The sequence below is a fragment of the Corvus hawaiiensis genome, chromosome 11, assembly GCF_020740725.1.
Source record: "Corvus hawaiiensis isolate bCorHaw1 chromosome 11, bCorHaw1.pri.cur, whole genome shotgun sequence".
In the NCBI taxonomy this organism is placed as follows: Eukaryota; Metazoa; Chordata; class Aves; order Passeriformes; family Corvidae; genus Corvus; species Corvus hawaiiensis.
This window is the reverse complement of record NC_063223.1, coordinates 21,126,095-21,151,165: the sequence shown is the minus strand read 5'-3', so window position 1 is coordinate 21,151,165 and position 25,071 is coordinate 21,126,095. Positions and strand designations below refer to the sequence as shown.

The 25,071-nt window shown below is 41.7% G+C and overlaps 1 protein-coding gene across 5 annotated transcripts in view; it reads right to left on the bottom strand.

Annotated features, from left to right (window-relative positions):
• ATP2B2 (ATPase plasma membrane Ca2+ transporting 2) overlaps window positions 1-25,071 on the bottom strand; it is a 387,814-nt gene that overhangs the window by 81,237 nt on the left and 281,506 nt on the right. For all 5 annotated transcript variants that reach the window (XM_048316144.1, XM_048316145.1, XM_048316142.1 and 2 more), the window contains exons 6-8: window positions 7,515-7,772; window positions 6,467-6,592; window positions 2,850-2,975 (exon numbers count right to left, since the gene is read on the bottom strand). In XM_048316144.1, the coding sequence (XP_048172101.1) occupies window positions 2,850-2,975; window positions 6,467-6,592; window positions 7,515-7,772 (510 nt within the window). The remainder of the gene's footprint in view (window positions 1-2,849; window positions 2,976-6,466; window positions 6,593-7,514; window positions 7,773-25,071) is intronic.

The following is a 25,071-nucleotide window of genomic DNA, read 5'->3' as shown; positions in this document are numbered from 1 at the left end:
CAGTGCACAGGTAGTTTTAAAATATGCATTTAAAAATGCATTATATATATATATATATGTACATACTACTACAGAGCAAAATGGCACATGTTTTATGGTTTAGATAATTTTGCACTTTAGGATTTAGCACCATGTCCTGCCATCACCCAGGTAAAACGCACACTGATCTGAGTAGAAACATGAAATTTTACTGTATTTTAGGTAGAAAAGGCAAATACAGTCTTGAGGAGAATAATGACTTATTTTAAATCCAGATGATGGACGTGACACACTTCCTGGTTTGCGGTGACATGAAAGGAGAATCAGAAAAGAAAACCCTCTTCTCCTCTTCAGTAATTATCCACGTATTAGAGAAAATCGGACAAGAAATCTTTCCTAACAGGAAGGTGAAAAGCTTGAAGAAGGTTTTATCATTTTACTATGATTTTATAGTAGAGTTCAAAAAAATTAGTCTCTGCAAATAATAGATAAAATTCATTTTGTTTTGTTTCTGGTGGTTAATTGCTCACAATAGAACCAAGTCCTCCCATGAATCCTGACTGAGACTCTCAAGCAGCTCCAGTCCCTGCCCCACAGGGATTGTTTCATGCTGTACTGGGTTGGTGCTGCAGAAGAACGGGCTGATTTTATTTACAAATGGCAAATTGGGAGAAGAAAATAAACAGCTCCCAGGATTTAAAAACACACCCTGTGCAACTGCATTCAGAAACATTTCCATTGCAAATTTGATTACTGTGATGGCAATGACTTAAACTGTTTTGGTGACTCGTGCTTGTTCTTTATTCCGTTTGGATCCCCACCCCAACCAGCACAGCGTGAGCTGCTAACAGCAAATCAAGGATCCCACGTTAAATACTTTGCAATTTACTGCTGGGGAACAGCTGATTATTGGAGCTGAACATGAAGATTTGCAACACCAACAATGCCTGCACACCGAAAGATTTGGCACCAGCAATCCTGTTGATTTGAAATAATACTTTAATTTCGACTTGACTGATTCAAAGACAATTATTTCAATCAGCAGTTCCCCCCTGATTGGCACCAACTGAAAGCCTCCATTGGATGGGGTACAATTCTCACTCTACCTGGAAGCTGCTGTTCCTTCTCCTGTTTCACACCTGCGTGATGATTTTAAAGCGTTAATGAACAACAAAAGCACACGTGGACTGAAAGGGGTATTTGACTGGCAGGATTTCTGAGAACTGCAGGTTTATGTACCAGAGGTTTTCATTTGAAATTGGGCCTCCATCTGCCACCAGCTCTGCCCAGGCATGAACACGAAGCTGCCAGCAGCATCAGAAAATGTGAAGGAATTCTCTATATTATGGATTTTTTAAATTAAAGCTGTTTCTACAGAGCCACATTCAATTAAATTCTGTGTCTGCATCCAAATTCTGACACATCTCTGTGAGAACCTCTGTCTCTGCATAAGTTACAGCTACAGCGCAGTGCAACATCCCTGATTTCTCTTTTCCTGCCTTTCTAGGCTCTTCCCAGTGAAACCTGAGAGAACCACAGTTGTCCTGAGCACAGCCCAGAGAGGCCAGCCCAGTTAAACCCAGCCCAGGCAGCTCGCACATCACACAGGGATGAAGCTGCTCCTCCTCTCCCCCAGATCTCACAAAGGCTCTGAACGACAGCAAGAGCAAACTCCAAGGTACTGCTCAAAACCAGTCTGGCATAAAAGAGTTTCATTTTGTGACGTTTCAGTCTTTCTCCTTTTAATTCTCCTGGAACTCCCCAGGTTTTGTGCCTTCCTAGGCAGAAATGAAATGATAAACATTTCATTAAGTAAAAAGGGACTTCTTCAAAGCAGCAGGGAGTCAAAGGCAGCCACTTGCTGCACATACTCAGAAATGGAAATTGTAGGTCCTGAAAACCATTTGAATTTGGCCTTCCTATCTGCAGCTTCCAACAAAAGGATGGAAACAAAAAAAGAGGTGGAATCATTTTGCCTGACAGACAGCAAATAAAATGTTCAGGAAAGCTCTAACTGCCTTTTTTTATTAATGGTGAAGACCACCAGAAAGAGCAGAAATGTCTAAAAACCCTGTATTAATTGGCCCTTAATTATGTCTGACAGACAAATATTCTTAGGACAGACTTGGAATGAAATTGCGGAAGCAGAACAATTTACAAGGCTGCATGAAGTAAAACTGCAAAGGACAGACATTAAATCATGTTTCTGCTTAGTGTGCAGCCCATAAATTAGCAAATGCTTATGACATCACACTGTAATAAGGTGAAATGTCTAAAGAGGCTTCTTGATTTCATTAACTGAGACAGGACACGAAAGTAAAACTGTCTTGCTAACATTTACTGCTGCATTCCTGGCTTCTACTATTCTTAGCCTGACCTTTACACCTGAAGAAATTAAAATGCCTCTCAAGTCAGTCACTGACATTAAACAACTGGGCTAGCAAAGAGCCCCAGCTTATCTTTATTTTAGTCCTGAAGCTCTAAGACAGATGCTATTTCCGTGGCCAAGGGGGTTTTTCCTGGAAAAAACAAAATTACATTGATAGAAAAGCACAAAATCTTAGCAAACCGTGGGTGAGCATGGATTCATGTAGAGAAGCCACAGCAACTGGAGCATGCCCATGTACTCCCTTGCATTTCAGTGTGTACTGGAAGCCTGCAGTTTCACACTGGAAAAACATCTTGTTATCCAATGGATTTATTGGCTAACAGCTTCTGCTGTTTTTCTGTGTGACATGTGATGATAAAAATGTATCATTAAAAAAAGGGCAGTTTGAAAAATTGCATTTATTTGTCAAGAGCGAAGGAGAGCTCCGGCTGCACAAAGCCCAAAGAGCTTTCCTTGGAGCATCCTGGTGTTTGGAGATTACCTTTCTTATCTTTCTTCTCCTCCTCTTCTCCCCCAGCTCCCAGCAGAGTGAAGATGATGCCAGTCTGAGAATTCACCCCCACAGCAGTCACCAGCATCCGCCCAGAGCCTTCCATGACATGGGTACCTGAGAAGAGGCAAGAAAGGTTACAGAGAGCTAAAATAAATGTAGAAACTTATGCAAGGCTTTTATGACAGTACTGAGAGAGATTTGTTACACTTGAAAACTCTGTATTGAGGGGGATTTTACCACGTAACAAAACTAAACCCTGTTTTGTGCATTACTCTCGACCAAGAATTAATGCTTCGGCACAAACCTCAGGCTGCACATCCATCACCAACACATCAGATTCTCTTTTTAAAAGAAATATTGCCACTAACCAAGTTTATCTTTCGCAAGAAAACAGTTTCAGCAGAACACCACAAATATACAAATTAGGCCTGCCACCCAAATAAACCCCCCCCCAAAAAAAAAAATTCCATTCAAACCTAAAGATCAGAAAAGATCTTTAAAAGCCAGCACAGACTTGGTTGATTCAGTCAGAAAACAAAAGCTCTGAAACCTTCCTCAGAAATTTATTGGAGCCTCCTTTAAGATATGTCACTACTTCCAGTACATTTTAATTAAGAACTTGCTATTTGTATCCCCGTGTTTTGTTCTGAGGGAATCTTTTCCTGAATTGGACGACAAAGGTGGGTAGAAATATCCTCCAGAAAGTGGCACTCACTCCCACGCTCCCAGGGCAGCTCTCCCAACAAAACAGGCACCCACCACGTCTCCAGCTTAGCTCTGCACACCTGCAGAGGGCAAAAATCTCTGAATTTGAGATGCCTGTCTGAACCTTTTCTTAATGTTAGGCCTGTAAAAGAGAATCCCAAAAAAATCCTTCCACCCAATTCTGGTCATTTCACCACTTAAGCAGAATTATGATTAAATTAGCTTGGATACAGAACCAGGCTCGATGATTTCAATCGGTGGTTGCAGAAATGGAATTCTGGACTGCAGGTTTTCCATTTGTCTGTCACTAAACATGGATTTCATCTTCACATTGAACAACTCTGCTGAGTTCCTTCCCTCTCAAGACTTGACCTTAGCAAAACTTTTTTTTTTTAACATGCTGATTATTTAAATTAAAGTAGAAAAATGGTGAATATTCCACGGTAGAAAAGGAAAACTGGTTTAGTAAGGGAAGAGGGAAACATTAGATGGATAAGGACCTTATTACAGGACATATTTTTCAGACAAAAGTCCAGCTAAACATGAAACTCAGAAATGCCTAAATCTAATAATGGTACTGGTGAAATACATGGAACTAGGGCTGAAAAAGCAAGAAAAGAAAAGCAGAACATGCCATTTTGGGGGTCTGATGCTGTTTTTACTTCCAGCAAACTTGTGGGGAACAAAAATTTCTCAGTGGGCAAATCTAAACAAGGTTTTGGTCAGTGCAGTTATCAAGAGGAAACCAAAGTTAAAAATAAAGTGAACCAACCATCAGAATATCCTCTATGAAAAAAGAGCTTTCCCTGAAAAAAACCCTCATTTACAAGTAATTTCAACATATCCAAATAATTCCAAACTTTTGAAGTCAGCTGCTTGGTTCTGAAAGTTTCTGCTGTGCCAGAAGCCCAGCTTGGGACATTTTCTGGGTTTTCTGGTAGTGAATTAAGAGCAAACCAGAATTATTTTGCTCCAGGCAATAACTGACCCGATTCCTTAATCAAGCTTTGCTTTTATTTCCAAAACGTTACAAAGCACCACGACCAAGAGGTTTCTTTGGTTTGTTTGTTCTGGTCTAAGCTCTGTTCCCTTTGTTTCGAATCCTGTTGAGTGTTGACAGAACCAGATACTGGTAAAAGTTTGACCAGGGTAAAATAAATTCCTGCCAACCTCAGTTCAGTGAGAGCCACATCAGGTGGGCTCCTCTACCTCTTTCACACCTTCATCAAATTAATCTAAATAACTGGGAAAAAAGGAAGGAAAATGTTTTAGCAACTATGGAAGAGAAGCAGCTTCTTTCATTTCCAGGTGCAGCAGGGCCTGGATTCCCATTCCTGCCCTCCTGGGTGGCACCCATGTGATGGGTGCAGATGGAAACATCTGCCAGAGGCAGCATTTGGACACTCACAATTGCTCCTCAAGTGCAGCAAAAGCTGTCTGGATGATTCAACAGGACACAAAGCACAGAAACTCGGTTTAATTACGGCACTGAACCTGAGGGAGTATCAAAAACGCTCCTTCAGGGGCCAAAGTGAAAACAACACTCCCCAACCCTGGGTGTTTGTCTTCCACCAAATTTCGACCCCCCAAACAAACTGTGGCCACCATCTCAAAGTTTTCAGGGATTCCTCTGGCAAACCTGAGCTGTTTCCACTTCCAGCAGGTGATAAGGAAGAAGAGTGGCAAGCAACATCCTGGCAGTATTTGTTTAAATTCCAAATGAGAACTCACTGATGTCTTCAGGCAGAAGAATAAGAGGAAAATTTAAGGCCTGTCGATGTTTTTGGAGGGGGGTTGGTTTGTTTGTTTGTTTGGTTTTTTCTTCTATAATCAAGTTTTATAAAAATACAGGTCTAGGTTGACATCCAAGAGGAACTTTTTAAACCAGCTCAAACCCACCCTGAAAAACGTGGTGGTTTCCAAGTTTTTGGACAAGTAACAATGGGCAGTGCATCAATTTCTGCATCGTTGGGATTAAACTTTGCACTGTATTTAGGGAAGAAGGAAGTTTTTTGCATGAGAGAATCTCCAATTATCAATTCTGCTCCTGAGCAAAGAGAGTTCAGGGATTTTCTAACATGTCATGAGCCCAAATTTATCAGTGTAAGTATGGAACAGGAGTGTGTGCAGTGCCTATTAAAATATCCCATTGATTCTTCACCTTCTTTGCAATCACATAAAGATTATCCAGTGAGAGAGAAATAAAGATTATAAACTTTATTGATCTCTGCATTGGAAATATAAATTTCTCTCCCCATAGCAAAGAAACTTGAATATTTGAAAATGAGTTTCAGTTTATAACACATTGGTGATTGTTATATATCAGCATATCTGTTATTTGTGATCACATCCCAGCTGGAATCCTCTGACAAATGACACACCTTTATTTGAACTTAAAAATCGCATTCAATTTATCTGATTTACTGCAAAGAATTATATCACAGACTACAAATATTAAAAATAATTTGAGTTTACCACAGAAATCAAGCTCAAAATATTTTGTATATCCAGTTGCTTTTAAACATATTGTTTCTTTTATTCTACCTTCCATACACAGAAAGGGTTTAAAGTGACTTTAAAAGTCTTTGAAATTTAATGGCAAATTAAAACTAACATGCAAAGAATTGAAACAATTGCTATTTCCCTGAGACTTTCCTTTTCCTCTGAAAATGCTTGATTTCTTTATACTTTTACAAAATAAGTGTGATGATCAGAAATAACTGCACACAACCAAAAACCCAACAATGTGAATTTTAAATTACAAAGTGACAAGGGCAGTGAATGTGATCAAAATCTCAGCTCTACCTGGGTGGCCAAAACCTCATGGAAAAGGAAACCCCAATAAAATGTGGCCAAGGCAGAGAACAGCAGGAACTCAGAGGGGATGGGGCAGATTTTACCTGACAGCAGCATCGGGTCTTTGTCCACGGATTTGCGGACCTGGTCGGACTCTCCAGTCAAAGAGCTCTCATCAATTTTGAGATCATTTCCTTGAATAAATATCCCATCAGCAGGGAGAAGGTCACCTGTGGTGAGATCATGGGGAAGGAAAACCACCATGAGATTGTTTTCATAATTACATCATGACTTTTGTTACAGAATCCCAATAAGCCATTGCATTAAAAGGTAAAACGAAAGCAGAGTGAAGGAGTCACTCCTGTTTCTGTCCACATGAGCCACAGCATTGCAATCCTGCAAGGAAAGGCTGTTGTACTGCAAACATTTTCTGATTAATGCTATCTCAGAACCCAAATGTACCACGTTTAACACACAATGGACATCCCCATCCTGGGGGGTTGGCAGGGAAGTGCTCTTCACATCACCTGAAGGTTTCTCCATCAGACTTCATAGGAATTAACAGCAGCTAATCAACAGCTGAGCTGCCCTTTCCCCTTCCCCCCTCGGGAAGCCCTTAGGTAAGTCCTGGAGAAACATGATGGCTGATGGAACAGGGATATTGCTGGAACTCCCAAAACAGAGTTCCTGCAGGAGTCTTCCATTCCAGTGGAGCACAGGGCTTTCCCTATGGCATGGGATTATCAGACACCTGGTCTGGGGGATCCACCTGGATCTGAAGCAACTTGTGAGGTGAGCACAGAGGCCCAATTCCCTTCTACACAACATTTAAAAATACTTCCTCTTATCCCCAACTGGACAGAAATAAAAAAAAAAAATGAATCTGAATAACGCAATCCTCCATGATAGAGAATTCCCTTTGTATGAACAGTTCTTGCCCTGGTCAGTGAAAGAAGTTTACACCAATAAAATTGATTTGCTAATGCAGTTTTACAGCAGGTTCTCCTTTTGCCCTGAGAGCCCAGTTTGGCACCTCACCACGGCCAAGGACAATCACACACTCCTGCCTTTTCCATCCCTTCCAGTAATTGTGTCCATCCTGCTGGGAAGGCCCAGGAGAGTAAACAAAGGCTCTCTAGGTCATGCACTCACCGTATTTCACCTGGGCAATGTCCCCAACCACGATCTCTGCCACGGGGATTTGGATGACCTGTCCCCCCCGCACCACGGTGAACTTCTGCTCCTGCTCGATGCGGCTCTGGAGCCCCCGGAACTGCTTCTCCTTGCTCCAGTCGTTGAAGGCAGTGACAAGGACAACACAGATGACAGACAGGAGGATGGCAGCACCTTCAATCCAGCCAGCTTCGGCCTCACCCTCATCCTCAGCTCCTCCTGTTGCAGTACCACACCCTGCAGAGACATTAAGGACCAGTTTAGGTGGGGTTTATCACAAGAAATAAAACTTGCTGTGACATGACGAGGTGAGGGAATGGAACTGCTTTTCCAAGCACTGCCTGCTAATGAAACGCAGCAGAGTGGAGGAAAAAGACAAATAAAGAGGTCTGTGGAAAAGAGAAAAGAAATAAATCAACAGAAATCTTAGTTCTTTTAATTTTTCTACTGAGCAATCCATCCTTGGTGAACCTGAACTAAACAATGAGGAAGAGAAAGCAACAATTCTGTTATGTGATAGAAGGGCTCAGAGCTTCACCCGAGCCACCAAGAATCTGCAGAATTTATTTAAAGTGACAAGAAGCACTAAAACAATGAATGACATTAATCAATGCAAAACAATGGCATTAAATTAACATTAACAACCTGCCAGTTTAAATTAAACAATTTTTGACACAATTTTTTAAAACAATTTTCAACACAATTTCTAAATGTTCTCAGCTAAGCACACTTATGGGGAACAGTTGTTAAAAAAAAATACTGGCGTGAACTGAGTTTATCAGTGCTTCAATTTGATAATGAATGTATTAAGGAACACCGAGTGAAAAAAGCTCCCTGATATTAATTCAGCAATCTTCCCCACAGAGAAATACAGTGGGATGCTTCTAGAACTGCAAGTCCATTATTCCTGCCACAGGTAAAACAGTGTTAAGAGAATGACTCTATTCTGAGCTGTTAATTCTGAATTACTTTATATATATCTGCTCATTATCTATCTCAAAATTGGATGCAATTAAAATTCAAATAGACTTCCTAGATAGTATTCACCAAATAAAACTGACAAATAGATCTCCTTCTTAGTGAAAGAGCACCTGGGAGAAATACCGGGCAGCCAAGGACACATTCCAGAGTCACATTGCAGAGATATCCCAAGTGATGGGAGAGGAGAACCCAGCCTGAGCCCCCTCTCCTGAGTGACCTAGGAAGAACTTTTTCTGTTTTCCATGAAGAATGGGACCAGGCAGGAATTTGACATCACTTTTCCATCTTACCCAGCTACCAGGGGGTTCAGCAAATTTGCTTCCACCTCTGACTGCACTTTAATTTTGGTTTATTCGTCACCTGTCACTAGAGGGAATTAACAACCAATGTGATTTCTATTTCTAAATTACAAACAGGAGCATCATAATTCATTAACCAGCTGAGTAATTACTCCTGCATGTGAACAATAACAAAACTACCAAAAGTCAAAGGAAGAAAGATGAGACTGAACGGCCACTAAGAGAGGAAGAAAATGAAAATAAAGGGAGTTTTTACCAAGTTCTCTGTAGTTTACATTGAGACCTCTTAAGGGAAAGGCAAAGGCTGCTCCCAAGGGCAGGGATGTCCTTCCACTCATGGCCCTCCTGAACCTTCAGCACAAGAACCTTCCTAAAACCACTTGTATAGCACTCAAGGAAGAAATTAAAAAACCTTTTTTAACTTCAGTACCTTAAGCTGCTCATCACCAGCTACAAATGCAACTCAGAAACCAACCCTGTAACTTCTTCCTTCAGCAGAACGGGGATTTTGGGAAGGACTGATGATTTTTGCTCTGTTTAGCCTTAATCTTCTTAATTGGGCTGCGTTCGATTTTAGATTCCTTTTCCAAACCAGCAAATTCACTCTTGTCCTGCTTGTATTAAATGGTTTCCTAATGCAAGGAATTCTGTTTCAGCAGATATAACACCAGAATTCCTTTTTCATTAGATTTGACTTAGAATTAAGTATGATGAATATTTTAGTTTTTTAAGGGCAAACCTCCTCCCTTATTTCTCACAAAATAAACGTAGCCTGGTGTAGCCACAGTGAAACACTGATTTTATTTCCTTTTCAAGAGTGGAAATTTAGTGCAGCTTGTACAAAATTACAAAGAGCTGCTGCAGAGTAATACTTCCAAGACTTCAGTAAAAAAATACATCTTGATTAAGCAAAATCAGGTGAAAAATAAAAATATTCCTTGACTGGATCAGTGAAATTAATTTTGTGTTTGTGCTGTCAGAACTGATCTCCACATTCACATAAATGGTACCACAGAGCATGCAAATAATACAAGATGTTATGGTTAAGATAAAAGGAATTACCTGTAGATACCTCAAGTAAAATCAAATAAAACAATCCACTTTTCAGCTGAAATATTTATTTTATTTCAGCTGAAAAAAAATTGTTTGTAAGAATGAAAGAAAATCTGCAGGAAACAGATTGAACTTAGATCAAGCTCTTGGAAAGTGTCCCTAAATATGACAAGCTTCCACACTGAATAAAAAATCATGTTTACAACTTAAAATCCTGAGAAAATTCTCCACAGCTCAATGAAAACAACAAAATTTTAAAGGCATTTAACTTTTTTTTGTGTTCATTTCATTTGACGAAGATAACTTCAGGTGGAGCAGAGGTGTTTGAAGGGAGGAAGGAATTCTAGGAGCAGAGAAATTAATTGCTAGACCTCATCAAAACCTGAAGTCTTTCAGAGGGGTGGAGGAAATGGTGAGTTGCTTTTTGGATTTTTGAGTCTTTAACAGTTGAAATTCAGCGTGGCCTCTCTAAAACCACAGGGGATCTCCCGGCCCAGGGTATGGGACACACTGAGAGGTCAATCAGACCATCAGAATTTCCCAAAATTTTGCCTTTGCGTTTTACACTCCGCAGAAAGGAGATGGGATGACAGTGCTACATAAACGAATGCAGAACGAATGCAAAATGTTCCTTTGATAGGAATAAACTCCAGGAAAAACCTGCCTGCTCCTTACAACAGCGAGATTTTAGAGCAGATTCTTTAAAAATATTAAAAGCAGGATTTCAAAATGCAGCCTGGCCTTTATGAGATGACCAATCTGTCAAGAAATATTTTCTTGAACTCTGTGGTTGTTCTTGTTCCAAACTCTTTTAGAAGGGTTCCTTTTTAATAGGAAAACAAATGAAGGAAACCTGCATCTCCATTGGTATAAGTTTGTCTAATGACTTCTTACATACTTAAGGAAAAACAATGGGGTTTTTAATGGGGTTTTTTTGCCATTATGGTTTTCTAGAAATCATAGAAAGACTTATATGGATTTACAGGAAGAAATTTTATGTGTTTATAGGGGGAAAAGCCACAAACTGCTTAACTCTATACTGATATTATCTGTCCTTATTGCAGTGCAGAGTGACCGAGTATTGACCTTACAGATAAGGAGGACATAAGAAATATCGATAAAATACATAAAATATACCATATTAGTACACCTCAGTAGCAAAATTGAGTTTAAAGCATCTAATTTTTATTAAAAATGTTCAAATAAGCTTGAAAAAATGCATGTTAAGGTACAAGATTGCTGCTCTGCTTTCCCAGAGAGCACGTGGTTCTCAACGCTACCCAAAAATCTGCCTGAGTTTTATTGAAATGCACAGAGTGAAAAGCATCACAAAAGAACTGTTAATATGCAGATGTGATTTGCAGCAGGGTTTTATTCCAAGGCAGCGAATTGTGATGTTCTCATCTTAAATTACATTTAACAAAGGCCCTACCTGTCAGAAAATCCAATTCCAGAGAGGTAAATAAATTTAAAATAGGGAGCTCTTTTCTACCACAGCTCTGAACATGTGTCATGGCCAAAGTCTCATCCTCACAGGACAGAAAATGCACGCAGGGTTTGAAACTGAGATTATCTGCAAGTCCAGAATGTAAAGGGCTGAGGCTCCTTTAGCACAGAAAAAGCCATAAAATGGATTAGTTTATCCCAAAAGGAACACCCAGGTGAGCTGGAACTCCCCAGGAGAGGGAGAACCTGGCAGCACAGCCTCAAAGAACACTCAGAAACACAAAGGGGACCAAGGTGACTACGCCCATAAAATATCTGAAAGGACATTACCAGAACCCTGTGGAAGGAGAACAGAATTTTTAAAGCTTAAGACTGGACCAGAAATAGATCATCAAAGGCTGTTGGAAAGTTTTCTATAGAGGGGAGATGAAAGGAAGGAAAAATCCAAAGGCAAGGAGGGTTCAGGAAGGAAAGAATAGGAAAGCTCTGCCACCCATCACTCGTAGTGAGCCCGGCTGAAGTGGCAGCAGCTGGGGTTCCATCTCAGCAGCAACTACAGCTCTGGCCTCCAAACCTGCCCAGGAGCCTGGAGAGCTGAGCAAACACCCAGGCACTCACCTGGCTGCACCTCATTGCCAGCAAACTCAAAATTGGCCTCAGAAACCTACTCTGCATTAGCAGAATTTAATTATATAGAAGGGTTTAGAAGGAAAAAGCTGATGAAAAAGGCACAGGTTATTAAAGGGGGAGGGAACTGTGTGGTAGAAAAGCCCTGAATGTGCTTGTGGTGAAAGGGGAAGGGGAAGAAGGAGAGGAGGAGACACAAGAGCAGGTTAAAGCACCGCAGGAACAGCGAGCAAGAAGCATCACGAAATAATAATCTGGTTGATGTTATTAATCATTTCAACTTGGTGAAAGGCAGCAAGGGAAATAAAAGGAAAAAGCCACAAAAAGCCAGACAGCATCACCTGACAGCTTGCCAGGCTCATGTCCTGTTGGATCTGGAATGCTTTTAGTAGCACAGACACCATTTGAATATACAATTCTTGTAATATCAACCAAATCTGCACAGATACAGAAGGAAGAACACAGGCTCAGTGCAGCTAAAAAGAGTATCTGCTTAAAATTTCAAAGACTTATCAGGAGATCCTTAAAGCTGCTTTGAATAACATAATGAATATAATTACAAACTATACGGTCCTGAGCTGCAGCACAGTCATTTTTAAATCAGAAAAAGGACATTTTTAAAAATCTCTGAACATCTGTATTCCTAAATCCCAACCTACAGCACATACCTACCCCTCAGCTACTCATTTCAACCTACACGCTGCTATTTTTAAGCTGAGAATACCTTGTGGCATTTAAATTCCCTAGGAAAATCTCCTAACACCCCCAGAGGTAATTTTTTAAGTCAGTCAAACTGGTTTCGTCATCAGAACGACAACAGCTCCCCTGATAAAAACTTTTTATTGAATCGCTTTCTCTAAAAACGTTTTTCCCTGGCTGCAGCTCCAGCACTGATGTTATTAAAGCAAATTGAGCAGCTCTAAGTTACAGCAGAGCAGGGCTCTGGTCCCTGACATCACCACTGATGTTTCTTACTTTACAAATGTATTTAGCTGTGTGAGAAAAGGACCAATAACCAAAAAATTATGCAATAAACACCGTAAATTCCCCTCCTTAACAAGGCTTTTAAAGCTGTAACAGGCACCGCAGCATTTATTTCTACAGATTCCTCGTGGTGTTGTGTCTTGGCACACAGTTAGTCCCAGGAGTCACTGCCACCACCATTCCTGCCCCGAACCCTGCGCTGTGTGACGAGGCATCAGCAGATGTTGAATCACTTCCCACGAGGGCAGAGCAGGAGGGGCTGCCTCAGTGTCACCTCAGAGCCACAGCTGAGGCAGAGGGGCAGAAATTACTGGAAATTCAACAATTTCTGCCTTTCTCTCACTCTCTCCAAGGGTTTAGTCAGCCCTGACAAGCATTTCCAAGTTACCTGCAGCAATCAGCGCTCTCCAAAGCCACGCTCCTTCCTGCCTTGCAGAAGGGATTTACGAGTGTCAGAAAATTACACTACAAACACTGAGGTTTAGGGGGTTTCTACAGTCACTAGAAGTGACTTTTGGACACAATACTAGAACTCCTTGCTCTGTGATCCATCGGTTTGTTATGTAAAGGCTCCAGGGGGGCGGGGAGGGGGAAGCAAAGAGCTGCTGTCCCTGTGGGTTTGTTATGTAACTGTCAACTCCAGAGCTTGCTATTAAATATTTACACATTTCTGACATCTATATGCAAGGAAACAAATCTGGGGGCCCTGCAAGCATATATATATATTCACACATTCCTCAGCCTGGTCACAAACACTCATGAGCACAGGAATGTTGATTGAAATACTCCCTCCACTTCAGTGGATGGGATATGTCGAGCAAGATCCTTCTGCCTGGCACCTCCAAAGAAATGCAGTTTGGAGAGATCAGGCAAAGGGATGGGTCCTCACTCCACCAAAGGACCAAGGAACTACTTCTACCATGTTTATACTCAGTTTTATTCCCTTTTGTTGCCACAGAAAAAATAGAGATGGGAAAAAAAAAAATGGGATTTTTCATCACAAGTCCTGCTCTTAGGGATTGCAAGAGAAAACCTTGACATAGGGTTGTTGTAGCTTCACTTATATTGCTCCGAGCTAGAGATGTCTGGTAAATATAACCTCACACTCCAAAGGTAAAACACGGCTTCCAAATGCAGGAATGAGACCTTGGAAAGTTGTTCTGTGCTTGTCAACAAGGATTCAGAAAGTGCAGTTATTCAACCATTTGACTTGCAAGGTCACGTCCTAGCTGAGTCCTACTTACAGAATTAATACTTCTGGAGGATCTCTTCCTCTCTTCCTGGAAAATATGTGAGAAGATTTTCTATTCCATGCCAAAGTTCTCAATCTCGTTACCTGCCATCCCCAGCCGAGAGCTGAGTCGTGCCTGGCACCCTGGCAATGTGTGTAATGAGCAACAACCACCAGCAGCCCAGTTTGGTCAGAGATCTGCACATCCCTGATGAAGGGAAGGCATCTGGGAGACTTCAGTTTTTGCAGCCCAACCCAGATTTGTAGGAAGCAGATGTAGGACACTTTGCATTAGGAAATAATTATTTAACCTGCAGGTCCCACGTGACACAATGTGCACATTTTGCCCTTTATGAGTTCTTAATGTGTTGTTACTGATGCCAGCTCGAGTCTTAAACTTCTCTCAACCCTCCACAGCACTGAGATCCAGTCAGGAATTTGGTCCCAAAGCTCCCCTGGTGTGGGGAGCACTGCAGAATGGAGAGTTTGATGCAGTGGATCAACACCAGAGTGTAATAAATAAAAACCAATGCAAAATAAATAAAAATTGAAAAAACTCCACATTGCAGTAAAAAGATCGATTGACACAAAAAACCCCAGGCAGTGCTGGATGAGCAGGACCTCATTTGTTCTCTCATTTCAAATGTGATGGGTTCAAAATAGGGGAAAGAGAAAATCCTAAAGACAGACAGCCTAACTGGATATCCAGCCAGGAAAGGAGGAAATCAAGAAGTTTATGATAGGGAGGCTTCAGAAAAGACAATTTCTACTAATAAATTGTAATGCAATCTCAATCCAGAAGCAGGTCTTCTGTAAGCATTTTAGAATATGGTAAAAATCAAGATGGGCATATTCTAAAGTAACCAGTGCAATATATCTGCATCAAAGCATTTAGAAAAGAGCAATTTCATTCACTTAAATTTCTGCAGCCCAGTAAGGATTTGCAGGACAAGTGTTTTTACACAGGAATGTTTAGCCCCGTAATAATAAACAACTATAAACAGCTTCACAGGCATTACTGAATCTAAAAAAATAAATAAATGAAAAAGAAAGACAAAATAGTTAAATTAAATAATCGTTCTTCTTTTAAATTCTGGCAGTAATGAATTATTTGGGGATTAACTGAAAGAAATTAAGACTGTGAGTCAAAAACTCAGGTTCCCAATACAGGACAATTCCATAGCACAGGAGTTTTGTCCATGCCAGGAAGGCTGTGCTGGGATAATTGTAACAGTGATTTTCTCTCAAAAAGATAGAGCTACAAACAGTTCCATAAAGAAACAAATACTAAATATTATTTAACTCTCTCTGTCGAAAGAGTGACAAAAAATAAATCAAATATAAAAATACATTTGTCAGTAACGATCGGTTCTGACATTACTTTTCATTTTAATAAAAATATCAATGTCCACAAGGAAAATTCTGGTGAAAGTTGGAGGTTTCTTTGTATCTATCCAGGATATATAAAAATAGAGCTATGAAATTCTCCAAACTTCAGTCACAGTTCCAAGAATGCAGAACAGGTGCACATGGTCTTAAGCTTAAATAGTTTTGCTCAGTTTAGGCTCTTGTTCTCAGGTTTTTTCATGGAAAAAAGCTGGAAGACCTCAGTTCAGCTCCAATGCAGAATAAAAATACATTGAGAAATCTGGTTTAGCAGCCAGCCTTGATACCCCCAGAAACTCTGCCGGGGGGTAACTCAGTTGCTTTGACTCTCCCAGAAAAGCGCTTTAAGTTCTGACTGCATCAAAAACCAAATTACACACAGCACCAATAAGGGATCCCCTTCAGATGATGTTGTTTAAATGTCATAGCTATGAAAAAAAAATCAATGCAAAACACAAATTCAGTTTGAAAGATGTGTGGGCTAAATTGAATTAGCAGCGTAGGGAGCTGTGATCCCAGAGTTCTGGATGGAACACTAATAAATGTCAGTGGTTAATTCAGAATGGAAGAAGGAGAGAAAGAAGTGCCCTTTTTTTCATGATCGCGTGGTGCAAGACCACATTTGGAATAGGCTATTGTGCCAATGCAAACAAATCATTAGGAATAAAACCAATTAGAAATTAGAATCTCTGTTAGCTTGATATTAGCAGGGAAGTGGCTGTCCATATGTTGACATTTACTCACTTGGAAAAGTTTAATTAAGTTTGATTTCGAATTCTAACCTTGCTATTAGAAAAAAAAAAAAAAAAATGGCAGAGGGAACACTGCAGCTCCTGGGATAAAGTTGTCTTATTTAACATGGATGGCTGAAGAAAAAAAAATATCTATAATGTCAGGAAAATCTGCTAAGTTTGGAGCTCCAGCTAAGCAGCCACGTCAGAGATAAAGCTGCAGTTGGGTTCTAAAAACAGGAAGAATGCTCCCATTCCTCATGTAGCCATCCCTGACGACTTCCAGCACTTCCAAAATCCAGCTGGAAGGAGAGGAGGCTCTGAGCACTTCCTCAGCTCCCACTCAGATCCCTGAGAGCCCCAGAAAACACAGAAACCTGGGCAAACAAATAAATGCTTCCCAGCAAAGCAGCTCTCATCGGGGCACTCGGCTTTAAATACAGCCATGAAAAACATCTCACATCGACAGAGAACACGAAATAGTTCATAAAGACATAATCAGATGGAGAGCTGTGTGTCTTGTGCTTATCAACAGAGCCTCTTCCCTTTCTGTCTGAAGCACAGGGATGAAAAGAGCAAATCACTGAGGAAGGTTTTTGGGGTGGCATTTGCCTGAGTAATGGATGCTTGTGCTGTTCCACCCCTCTTTGACTGTGTTCTAATAGAAGTGAAATGTACTTGCTTCCAAAAATATTCCTCTTTTTTTTTGGTTTTTGGTTTTTTGGATGCTTTAAAACGAGATGTTCTAGCTGAGGGTATTTAACAGAAATACCACCAAAAATTTGCGAGAACAAAACTGAATACAGTTGACTTTGCCTGGAAATCTTGACAGATGTGTCACCAGAGCTTCTAAAACCCCAAGTGGAGCAGGAGATGGAGTGGTGATGTCTGACACACTTCACGCCCCCAGACCATTTAGAGAGAAATTGCCAACTTTTCCCAACCTGCAGGCCCTGCAGAGAGAGGTTCCTGAGAAAAGGGGACTGATTTCACAGGTCCCTACACCGTAATTCAGAGTTTTCAGAGGTTCAGAGCTGGGAAGGAACTGATAAAGAAAATTTGCAATTGAGGAGCTTTAACAACTACCCCAGCTGGGAAACTGCAATGCCAGAAAATCCACACAGTGCCCTTGGAGCCAGTCCTGGAGCACCTGGGCTGCTCCTGGTGCTGTCCCTGCCTCGCTCGGGAGAAGGAGAAAACCCGGCCAGAGGAGATAGGGAAGATTTGTAGAGCTCAGCCACGAAAGCCCCTCGTGAGCTGCAGTGTTTATTGCTTTCCTTACACTTCTCATCTTCATTCCTCCGTGCTGTAAAGCGTCAAGGGGGGAGAAATCACGTCAGTAAAAGATTAAAATTCTGTCATATTGTCTTCCAGCAGAAGGCATCAAAAAGCTCCAGTAACATTAGTGTGGCCCTATAAAAGCAGTTTTACAGTGCAGATCTCTGGGCTAAGGAAACGTGTCCTGGACTGTGTTTTTCAATTTCATTTCACCCCAAAGGATGGGACGAAATCCCCCCTGAATGCACATCCAAAAACACCTGCAATGTGAACCTCACAGGGGACAGAGAAGAGATGGGATTTCTGAGGCATATGCTAAACTAAAATGTTCACATGGATACATGCAAAGCAAGCTAAAGCTGCAGGTAATTAGGATAATCTCCATTTAGACTGTACATTCCATATTTTCTGCATATTAATTATGCACACTTAACTGAGACAAGAGGAGCAGCATCTCCTGGAGAGAGAAGGCAGAACTTGTGCAAGACAGAAATAAATTGAAACTGCTTCTTTAAGTGTTACTTTTCTAATAGGAGAGATATATGTGTGTGTGTATATATATATATACACATGAAAATATGCATATATGCAAAGTGTCTTCCTGCTCAAAAAGGTATTTCTGGTTTGTTTCTGTGCTTAAACTTTTTTTCTTTTCCAGGTAATAATTTTTCATTCTATTTCAACCCCACCAGCAGAGAGGAACTGTAAGCACAGGCAGACTCTAGGATGTGACACAGTTTGTCTCAACTCCAACTGTAAAATAATCCTAGAACCTGATCCTGAAATACTTCCTATTTAAAAAGTCACATCATAAAGATTCTGCAAATTTGAAAAATAATTGGTATCTTAAAGCTGCCAAATTAAAAATTATTTTTGAATCACAATGAGATAAGAAAACACTCAATATTCCTGTATTTTAAATTGTTATTTTATTTAATGAGCTATTCACTTTGGAAAATAAAAGTGTTTTCAGAGCTTTTGGGTTCTCATTGATTCAAGGGAATTTTGATTTTTTTTTTTTTTTTTTTTTAAACAGGTAAACATTTTTAAGATCATATTTTGGCTCTCTTTGTCAGCTTCCATGCAATATTTGTGTTCCTCTGTACTACTGCTGTGCTGCTCAAATTTCAAATCCCCATTGAAAGGAATTCCCATTTGTGGGTAAGTCTCCACAAACAGCTATTCCCTGGTATTTATAACCAGGCTGTCTTCAAGCAGACAAAATATGGCTGGAAATAAAACACCACAAATTGGTCTTTACATCCTTGTAAAACACAAAAACAGCAATATGTTTAAAGTCTTACAAGAGACACCCAGGTCACAGAGCAGGAATTAATGTCTCGGTGCAAGGACACTCAGATTATCCAGGGAATGCAGAGAATTTCCATCACTGGAACCCTTTAAAGGTAAGGCTGATGAATGTCTGTCAGGGAGGCTTTACTGATGGTGCTTTTGAGAGTGGGACAGACTAAACCCCCTCCTGCATCCCCCTCAGGTCACTTTGCTCATCATCTCCTGCCTCTTGTTTGCCTTTGGCCGGTGTTGCCAGGCCGGGATTAGCCAGGCCAGGCTGCAGTGCTCTCTGATTTACCCACCCAGCATTCCTCCTGGCATCGTTCCTGATTTAGGGAACATTGGGGAGCTCTGGGCAAACGCAGCCTGGCTGCCCTGCAGGATGCCAGCGGGGCCAGCCAGGACTGTCCCACCTTCCTGACTGGCCCTGGCTGTCAGGACCACGCTCAGGTGATACCTGCACCACCTTCCCCATGATCCCTGACTGTCAGCACCCCTGAGAAACCCCACAGGGGCTGGGACCTCCCCAAATCCACAAATCCAGCCAGAATGCCACGTTTATCCCTCTCCCAGCAGCACCCAGCTGAGAGGCACCAGGGGCGGCTGCTGTGGCACTGTCTGAGCTTTGTGCTCTCTCCAGGAGCATCATCCCAAACACAGAGGTGCAAAGCCCCAGGAAAGGCTCTGCAGGCTCAGTTTGAGCCCTGACTGGTTCCGTTCCCCAGCCCAGCCCCAGAGGAGGCTCCTCATGACCCCACATCACACAGGACTCTCACCCATTCATCCCGTGGAGGAGCCCCCGACCTAAATTTGTCTCTTCTTTTGAAAATAACACAAAAGCAACAACGTTTCAGAAATTCAGGGGTGTCTCCAGGGAATGATGACTCAGAGGGATACAATCTTCTCCCCACGAACTCAGCCTTGTACAAGTACTGGTGACAACGAGAGCTGGGACACACAGCACACACACTCCAACCTGTCCTGCTCTCTGCTCCTGGGTACTTAAACCTTGCATTGCAGTAGGATCTAGAGCAGGAATCAAGAAGCAAGTTCTTACAGGAACTAAATTTCTTTAGCCAAGAAGATTGGGGCAATGTCTCCAGAAGCCATATGCTGCTTCACCTCATCCCCGCTTTGGGAGGAAGGAGGTTAAATGGGGGGTTCTGGCAGAACAAGCTGTTTTGAAGAGGGCAAATACTTCCGTTTCTCCTGCTTTCCAGGCTGCCAACTGCTTCATCCCCTTGTGCTGACAGACTGTTTAGACTGGTTTAAAAAAATCCTTGGGGAATCTCACGGTTTCATTTTCATGATGAATGAGAAAAGAATCTGAGCGTGTGCAAGGACACTCCTTAAAAGTTGTGTTTTGTTAACTCTGACAACCAACTACGCTTTTGAGATCCATCTATTTTATATTTTAAAAATGCTATTTTCTAATAGCTCAGCTTCTCTTGAGAATGCTCCTCCTTGGGCAGCACAATAAAACCCTCTGGTGCAGTGACAGCTGGATCAGCATGATTTGTTTAGCAGCAAAGACGATAAAGGATTCCTATTAGGACACATCAGCTTTTGAGGCTGTGTGGCCCTTATAGCCCCTGATATCCATGATTTCCCATTGATTTCTTATTGCTCAGTGCCTGGAGAACATTATGTAACACTCCCTGTGCAGCCTCATGGAACGACACACACACAGCAGAGGCTGGAAGACGTTCACCACTTGTTGTTTTCAGCACCTGCAGCAAAGTTCTGTGAATATTCTGTTATTGCTGGGGATGGTTGGTTTGTACTGACACAGGCCATGAAAGGGGGTGAAATTTAGGCTTCAATCACTGCAAAGTGCTAAAATGAATGAATCTTGGCTCACCTTCTTCTGAAGATGTTTCATATTTTCTCCAGTATGTTTTGTATAATGGAGAGGACTTAAAGAGATGACAGATCTTCAGCATATCAAAAATTTTACTGGGAAGCATTGGTTAAATTGTGGAGTCAATTTTTCATCTTGATCTTGGCTTCATAACTGGGAGGCCTGGCAAAGGACTTACAGCTGTTCATTGCTGTGTGCTGCTATGATTTTAGGAGGGCTGCAAAATAACATTAATGCTGGCCTTACAAACTAGATTTTTGTGCTGCCTACGTTTATGCATTTTTAATGCAAGCAACATTATCACAAGCAAAATGCTCTAAAAAAAAGATTAAGATGTAAAGCTGCCACAAAAGACTAGAGAAAAAATTAACTTCCTTCAGCTGACTCATTTCTGACATTTCTGAGGTTTTCACTCATTAATCAAATTGATTAAGTGCATATTAATGAAACTCAGGGTGACAGATTTTTAGAGATGAGGAGATACATGCAATATTTTCCTGTGGAAAATGCCCTGGGATCTTGAATGGACCCTGCAAAACCCTCAGGATGGAAAAGTCTGGCAAAGGATTTAAAAAATGAATGTGCTTCATTATGCATTCAATAGCCCTCCTGAATTAAAATGCTAAGGGAAATGTAGAATGGACTGAAAGGGTGAAGACAAGGTAAAAATTGATAAATGTGGCATTAAAACATTGAGTTTATATTCAATTGTGCCTCACTAGGAAGTAAATGAACTGAATTCCTCAGAGGATGGCACCAGACCTTCATGAGGTTATTAATCTCAGGTTACTTTAAATTCAGTTTAATTAAATTTGGTTCAGGTTCCTCAGCAATCAGTGCTTTCCCTTTTTTGACCCAGCTCTTTATTCCCCTGGGCCATTTAAGCCAAGGGGCACAGGAGAATTCCTCGTTTCAATGAACCCTTGAGCCAAGCCAGGCTTTGCTGGTGCTCATTTCTGCCCTAAAACAGCACAAACGCTCAACAGCAACAACGCCAAACCCAATAACCCCGACGTGTTTGCACTTGGCAGGAGCTGAACGCTCTCCCCAGAGGATTTCACAGCTCCCAGTGCCATTTCCCAGAGCAGATGAGGTGGCAGAGCTCCTGTGGAGCTAATCCTGCCGTGCCTGGTGGATCCAAGGGTCGCCTCCTGCCCCGGCGACACCTGCGCGCCGCTCCCGCGCCAAGCCGCGATTGCGCACGCGGGATTCTATTTCCAGGTTTCCCCACCAGGCATCTGCTGTGTTTATGCAGCTTAAGAACAAGATGATTTCATCACGGAGATGTAAGGTTTCTATAATCCCCAGGAAAAGAAAAATGTACCCACCAGACCGGTTTCCTGAGACATGATGCTTCTTGGAAAGGGAATAGAAGAAGTTTTTTGATCTGGGCAATAAGTGTGAGAATGAAAAATGTTTCTGGGAGAGTGGGAAGAAAATTGTTGAGAAGGGGATATGGAACGAGTGAGAAATTCCAAATATCACCTACCTGAAATGACTGAAATGAGAGCAGTTCTGCCACAATTGTTGGCAAAGAAAGTGAAGGGAAGAATGTCACAGTTTAAAAACTGGGAATAAAAAAAAAGAATTTTATCCAATCTATTGTCAAGCTGTCCCAACACATGTGGCAACACAGAAAGGGTTTTTTTCTGCCTGTTCTACCTTCTGTGAAACCCTGACTTTCCCTTTAGCAGCCTACACATCACAGGAAAAGCAGGAAAACCACAAACTGACCAAAGGAAAGCTGAGAGCTGGAACCACAAAAAGATACTGCCACAATAACAACATTTTGAAAAGTTTTGAGGGAGCAATGGCTCAATTTCATGTTATTCCAACGGGTTTGATTTTTTTTTTTTTTTTTTTAGGAGTACCCACCCTGAGTGCTGAGGGATTGGGACAGATATCACATCTTTAGAACAGGACATTGTACCTGAGCCTAGCACACACACTATTGCAGCTGGGCTGCTCCAGCAGAACTCCAAGGTAGGGAATTTGCAAGGAGGAGGATTAGACTGCCCAAATTGGTGGGAATATATATTTTTTTTAATGTACATCAGTACAAAGTGCACAGAAATTCAAGCTAGCTGGTATTACATTCAGCATTTTCACTCCTAACTGAGAAAAAGAAGTTTGTTGGCAATTGCTTTCAATTCTTTCATATCTCTATACTCTTTTTTAGATGTATTCTTTTTAATATCAATACAATTTTTACTTTTTGCACTTCCTTCACCTGCACTAGTAGCTGGCAAATCTTTCCTACTGTGACTTATTTCAGACTTGCTCAATGAGATGAAAGTCCCAAAGACACATTTTGAGCTGTACATCCATAGGCAGGAACCTGGGAGATGATGGGAACAGCGCAGCACTTCCAACCCCATGCAGGAGAGGTGGACAAGGAGATGGGGAAGTTGTTTGTTTGGCTTTAGGGGTTTTTTTTCCCCTCAAACTGATTTTTGCAGAGTTTTTTTATCTAAACCCCCCTTGGCTGCCTTGGCTTCTGCAGGGAGGACCTTTCCTGCTGCCTGGTGACTCCAGTACTGCTGACAGGTTGGCTCTGGCCTTTCCCTGGCTGTTTGAGCCCTGCTGTCCATCCCATCTGTGGAGGGATTTGATGCTCCCACAACAGTTGTGCCACAACTCTGAGTAAGCATTGCCTCCACGAGGAGGCCCAGGACAGGAACAGGATAAAGCACCACCCTCACAGGGGCTGTGGGCCAGCTGCATCTTCTCTCCAGTTTCTGGATGTCCTTTCTGGTTTAAATCTCCAGCCTGAGTCCCCACTGAGCAATGTGGCACTTTATAAGAATGATAAGAAAAACACCTGAGTGGTGAACCCCATGGAATAAAGTCTCTTTTAGGTCATGAGAGGCCAACAGGAACTGCAGCCCCAGCCTGGGCAGCAGCAGCAGCAGCAGCAGCATAAAAGCACCAACAGCTCAATGCAAGTGTCTTGGGAGCCCCAAATTTCAGGGGACCATGTCCTGTTCCTGTATTTTTTTCAACTTGTTGCACGAGGAAGGGGAAGGGTAACCCAGCCAAGCCCTGCTGAGCAGCACTAAGCAATGCAACTGATCATTTCACTTTGTTTTCAGTCCAGAGCTCTGCCTTGGGAATTTTAACAGGAGCTGAACCAAAAAGACTTTTCCTTTTTATTCCAACTTTAAGCTGCAAAAAGCTGTACACTGGAAAACAGATATTGTGCCTGGGGCTTCCTGGTAAACACTGGGATGGTAAAACATCTTACCTCAGGCAGCCTTCTTCCCCCTTTGCAATCCACAGAAGGAGAGAAAATTCAAGGAAGAGCAGTTAAAAGGTTTGTTACACACCTGTAAACAGCAGATGATTGTCAGGGTTGGCATCAGCAGTTTTTGCAAGGGGATAATAAGATCCACATGTGACACAGGGGCTGAAGATAGGAACAAGGAGGAGGAATCAAGAGGGCTCAGAAATTGCTGCTGAAGGTGTTTGCAGAAGGCTCTGGGAATTTTTGACCAGTTCACATGGATATAGATGGGGGATGCACCAGAATCCTGCTGGTCTGCTCTGAACTACAGGGCACGCCGGCGGAAAACAGCTCCAGAAAGGGACAGAGCTGCAAAGAGCCATTAGGTCATTTCTGCAAGAAGTGACTGCTCCAGCAGAGGTCTGAGGGAAAAGAGTGAGGAAAATACCAAAGCAAACCAGCCAAACAAACAAAAAACCTAAAAAACCACAAACAACAACAAAACAGCAAAACCCCCCCAAAAATAAAGGAGCAGGTAGAGGAGGAGACTCCTGCATTTCTACAGCCACAATAAGACAGATATTTGGGGATGGCCAAGAGAAGCCCTGCCATTTTCCGTTCCCTTGCTGGATTTCTGAATTGCACTCTTGCACTCTTTCCCAAAGCATGTTGTTTCCTCAAGAGATGAAATGGTTTGAGTCCAACACTTGCTCTCACAAAGGAGCTCTTTCTACTCATACCCTGTCTTCAAAAACAGGACTAGGCATTTCTTTACAAGCTGTACACAAAAGTAATTTGACCATATACTGGTATACAAAGACAAACATTTCAAATTTACTCCTGGACTATCTCTAATCTACATTACAAAAAAATTAAAACAAAGCCAGGATCTCACATGTTCATTAAATCCTCTGAGATATCATGGACCCCTACTCTGCATGACCGGGGAGCACTCTACAATCCCTAAATCCAGGACACAGAAGGGTTTTTTCTGAGGAACAAAGTATTTTTCCCTTGCCCCAGCCATACCCCTGGTGTGATCCTCGCCATAGTAGAGGCTACACCTGCACTGAGAATTTTCTCTCAAGATGCATTTGCTAAAATCCAGCAGCAGTTTTGCACTTTTTTGAAAGGGTGGAAAAC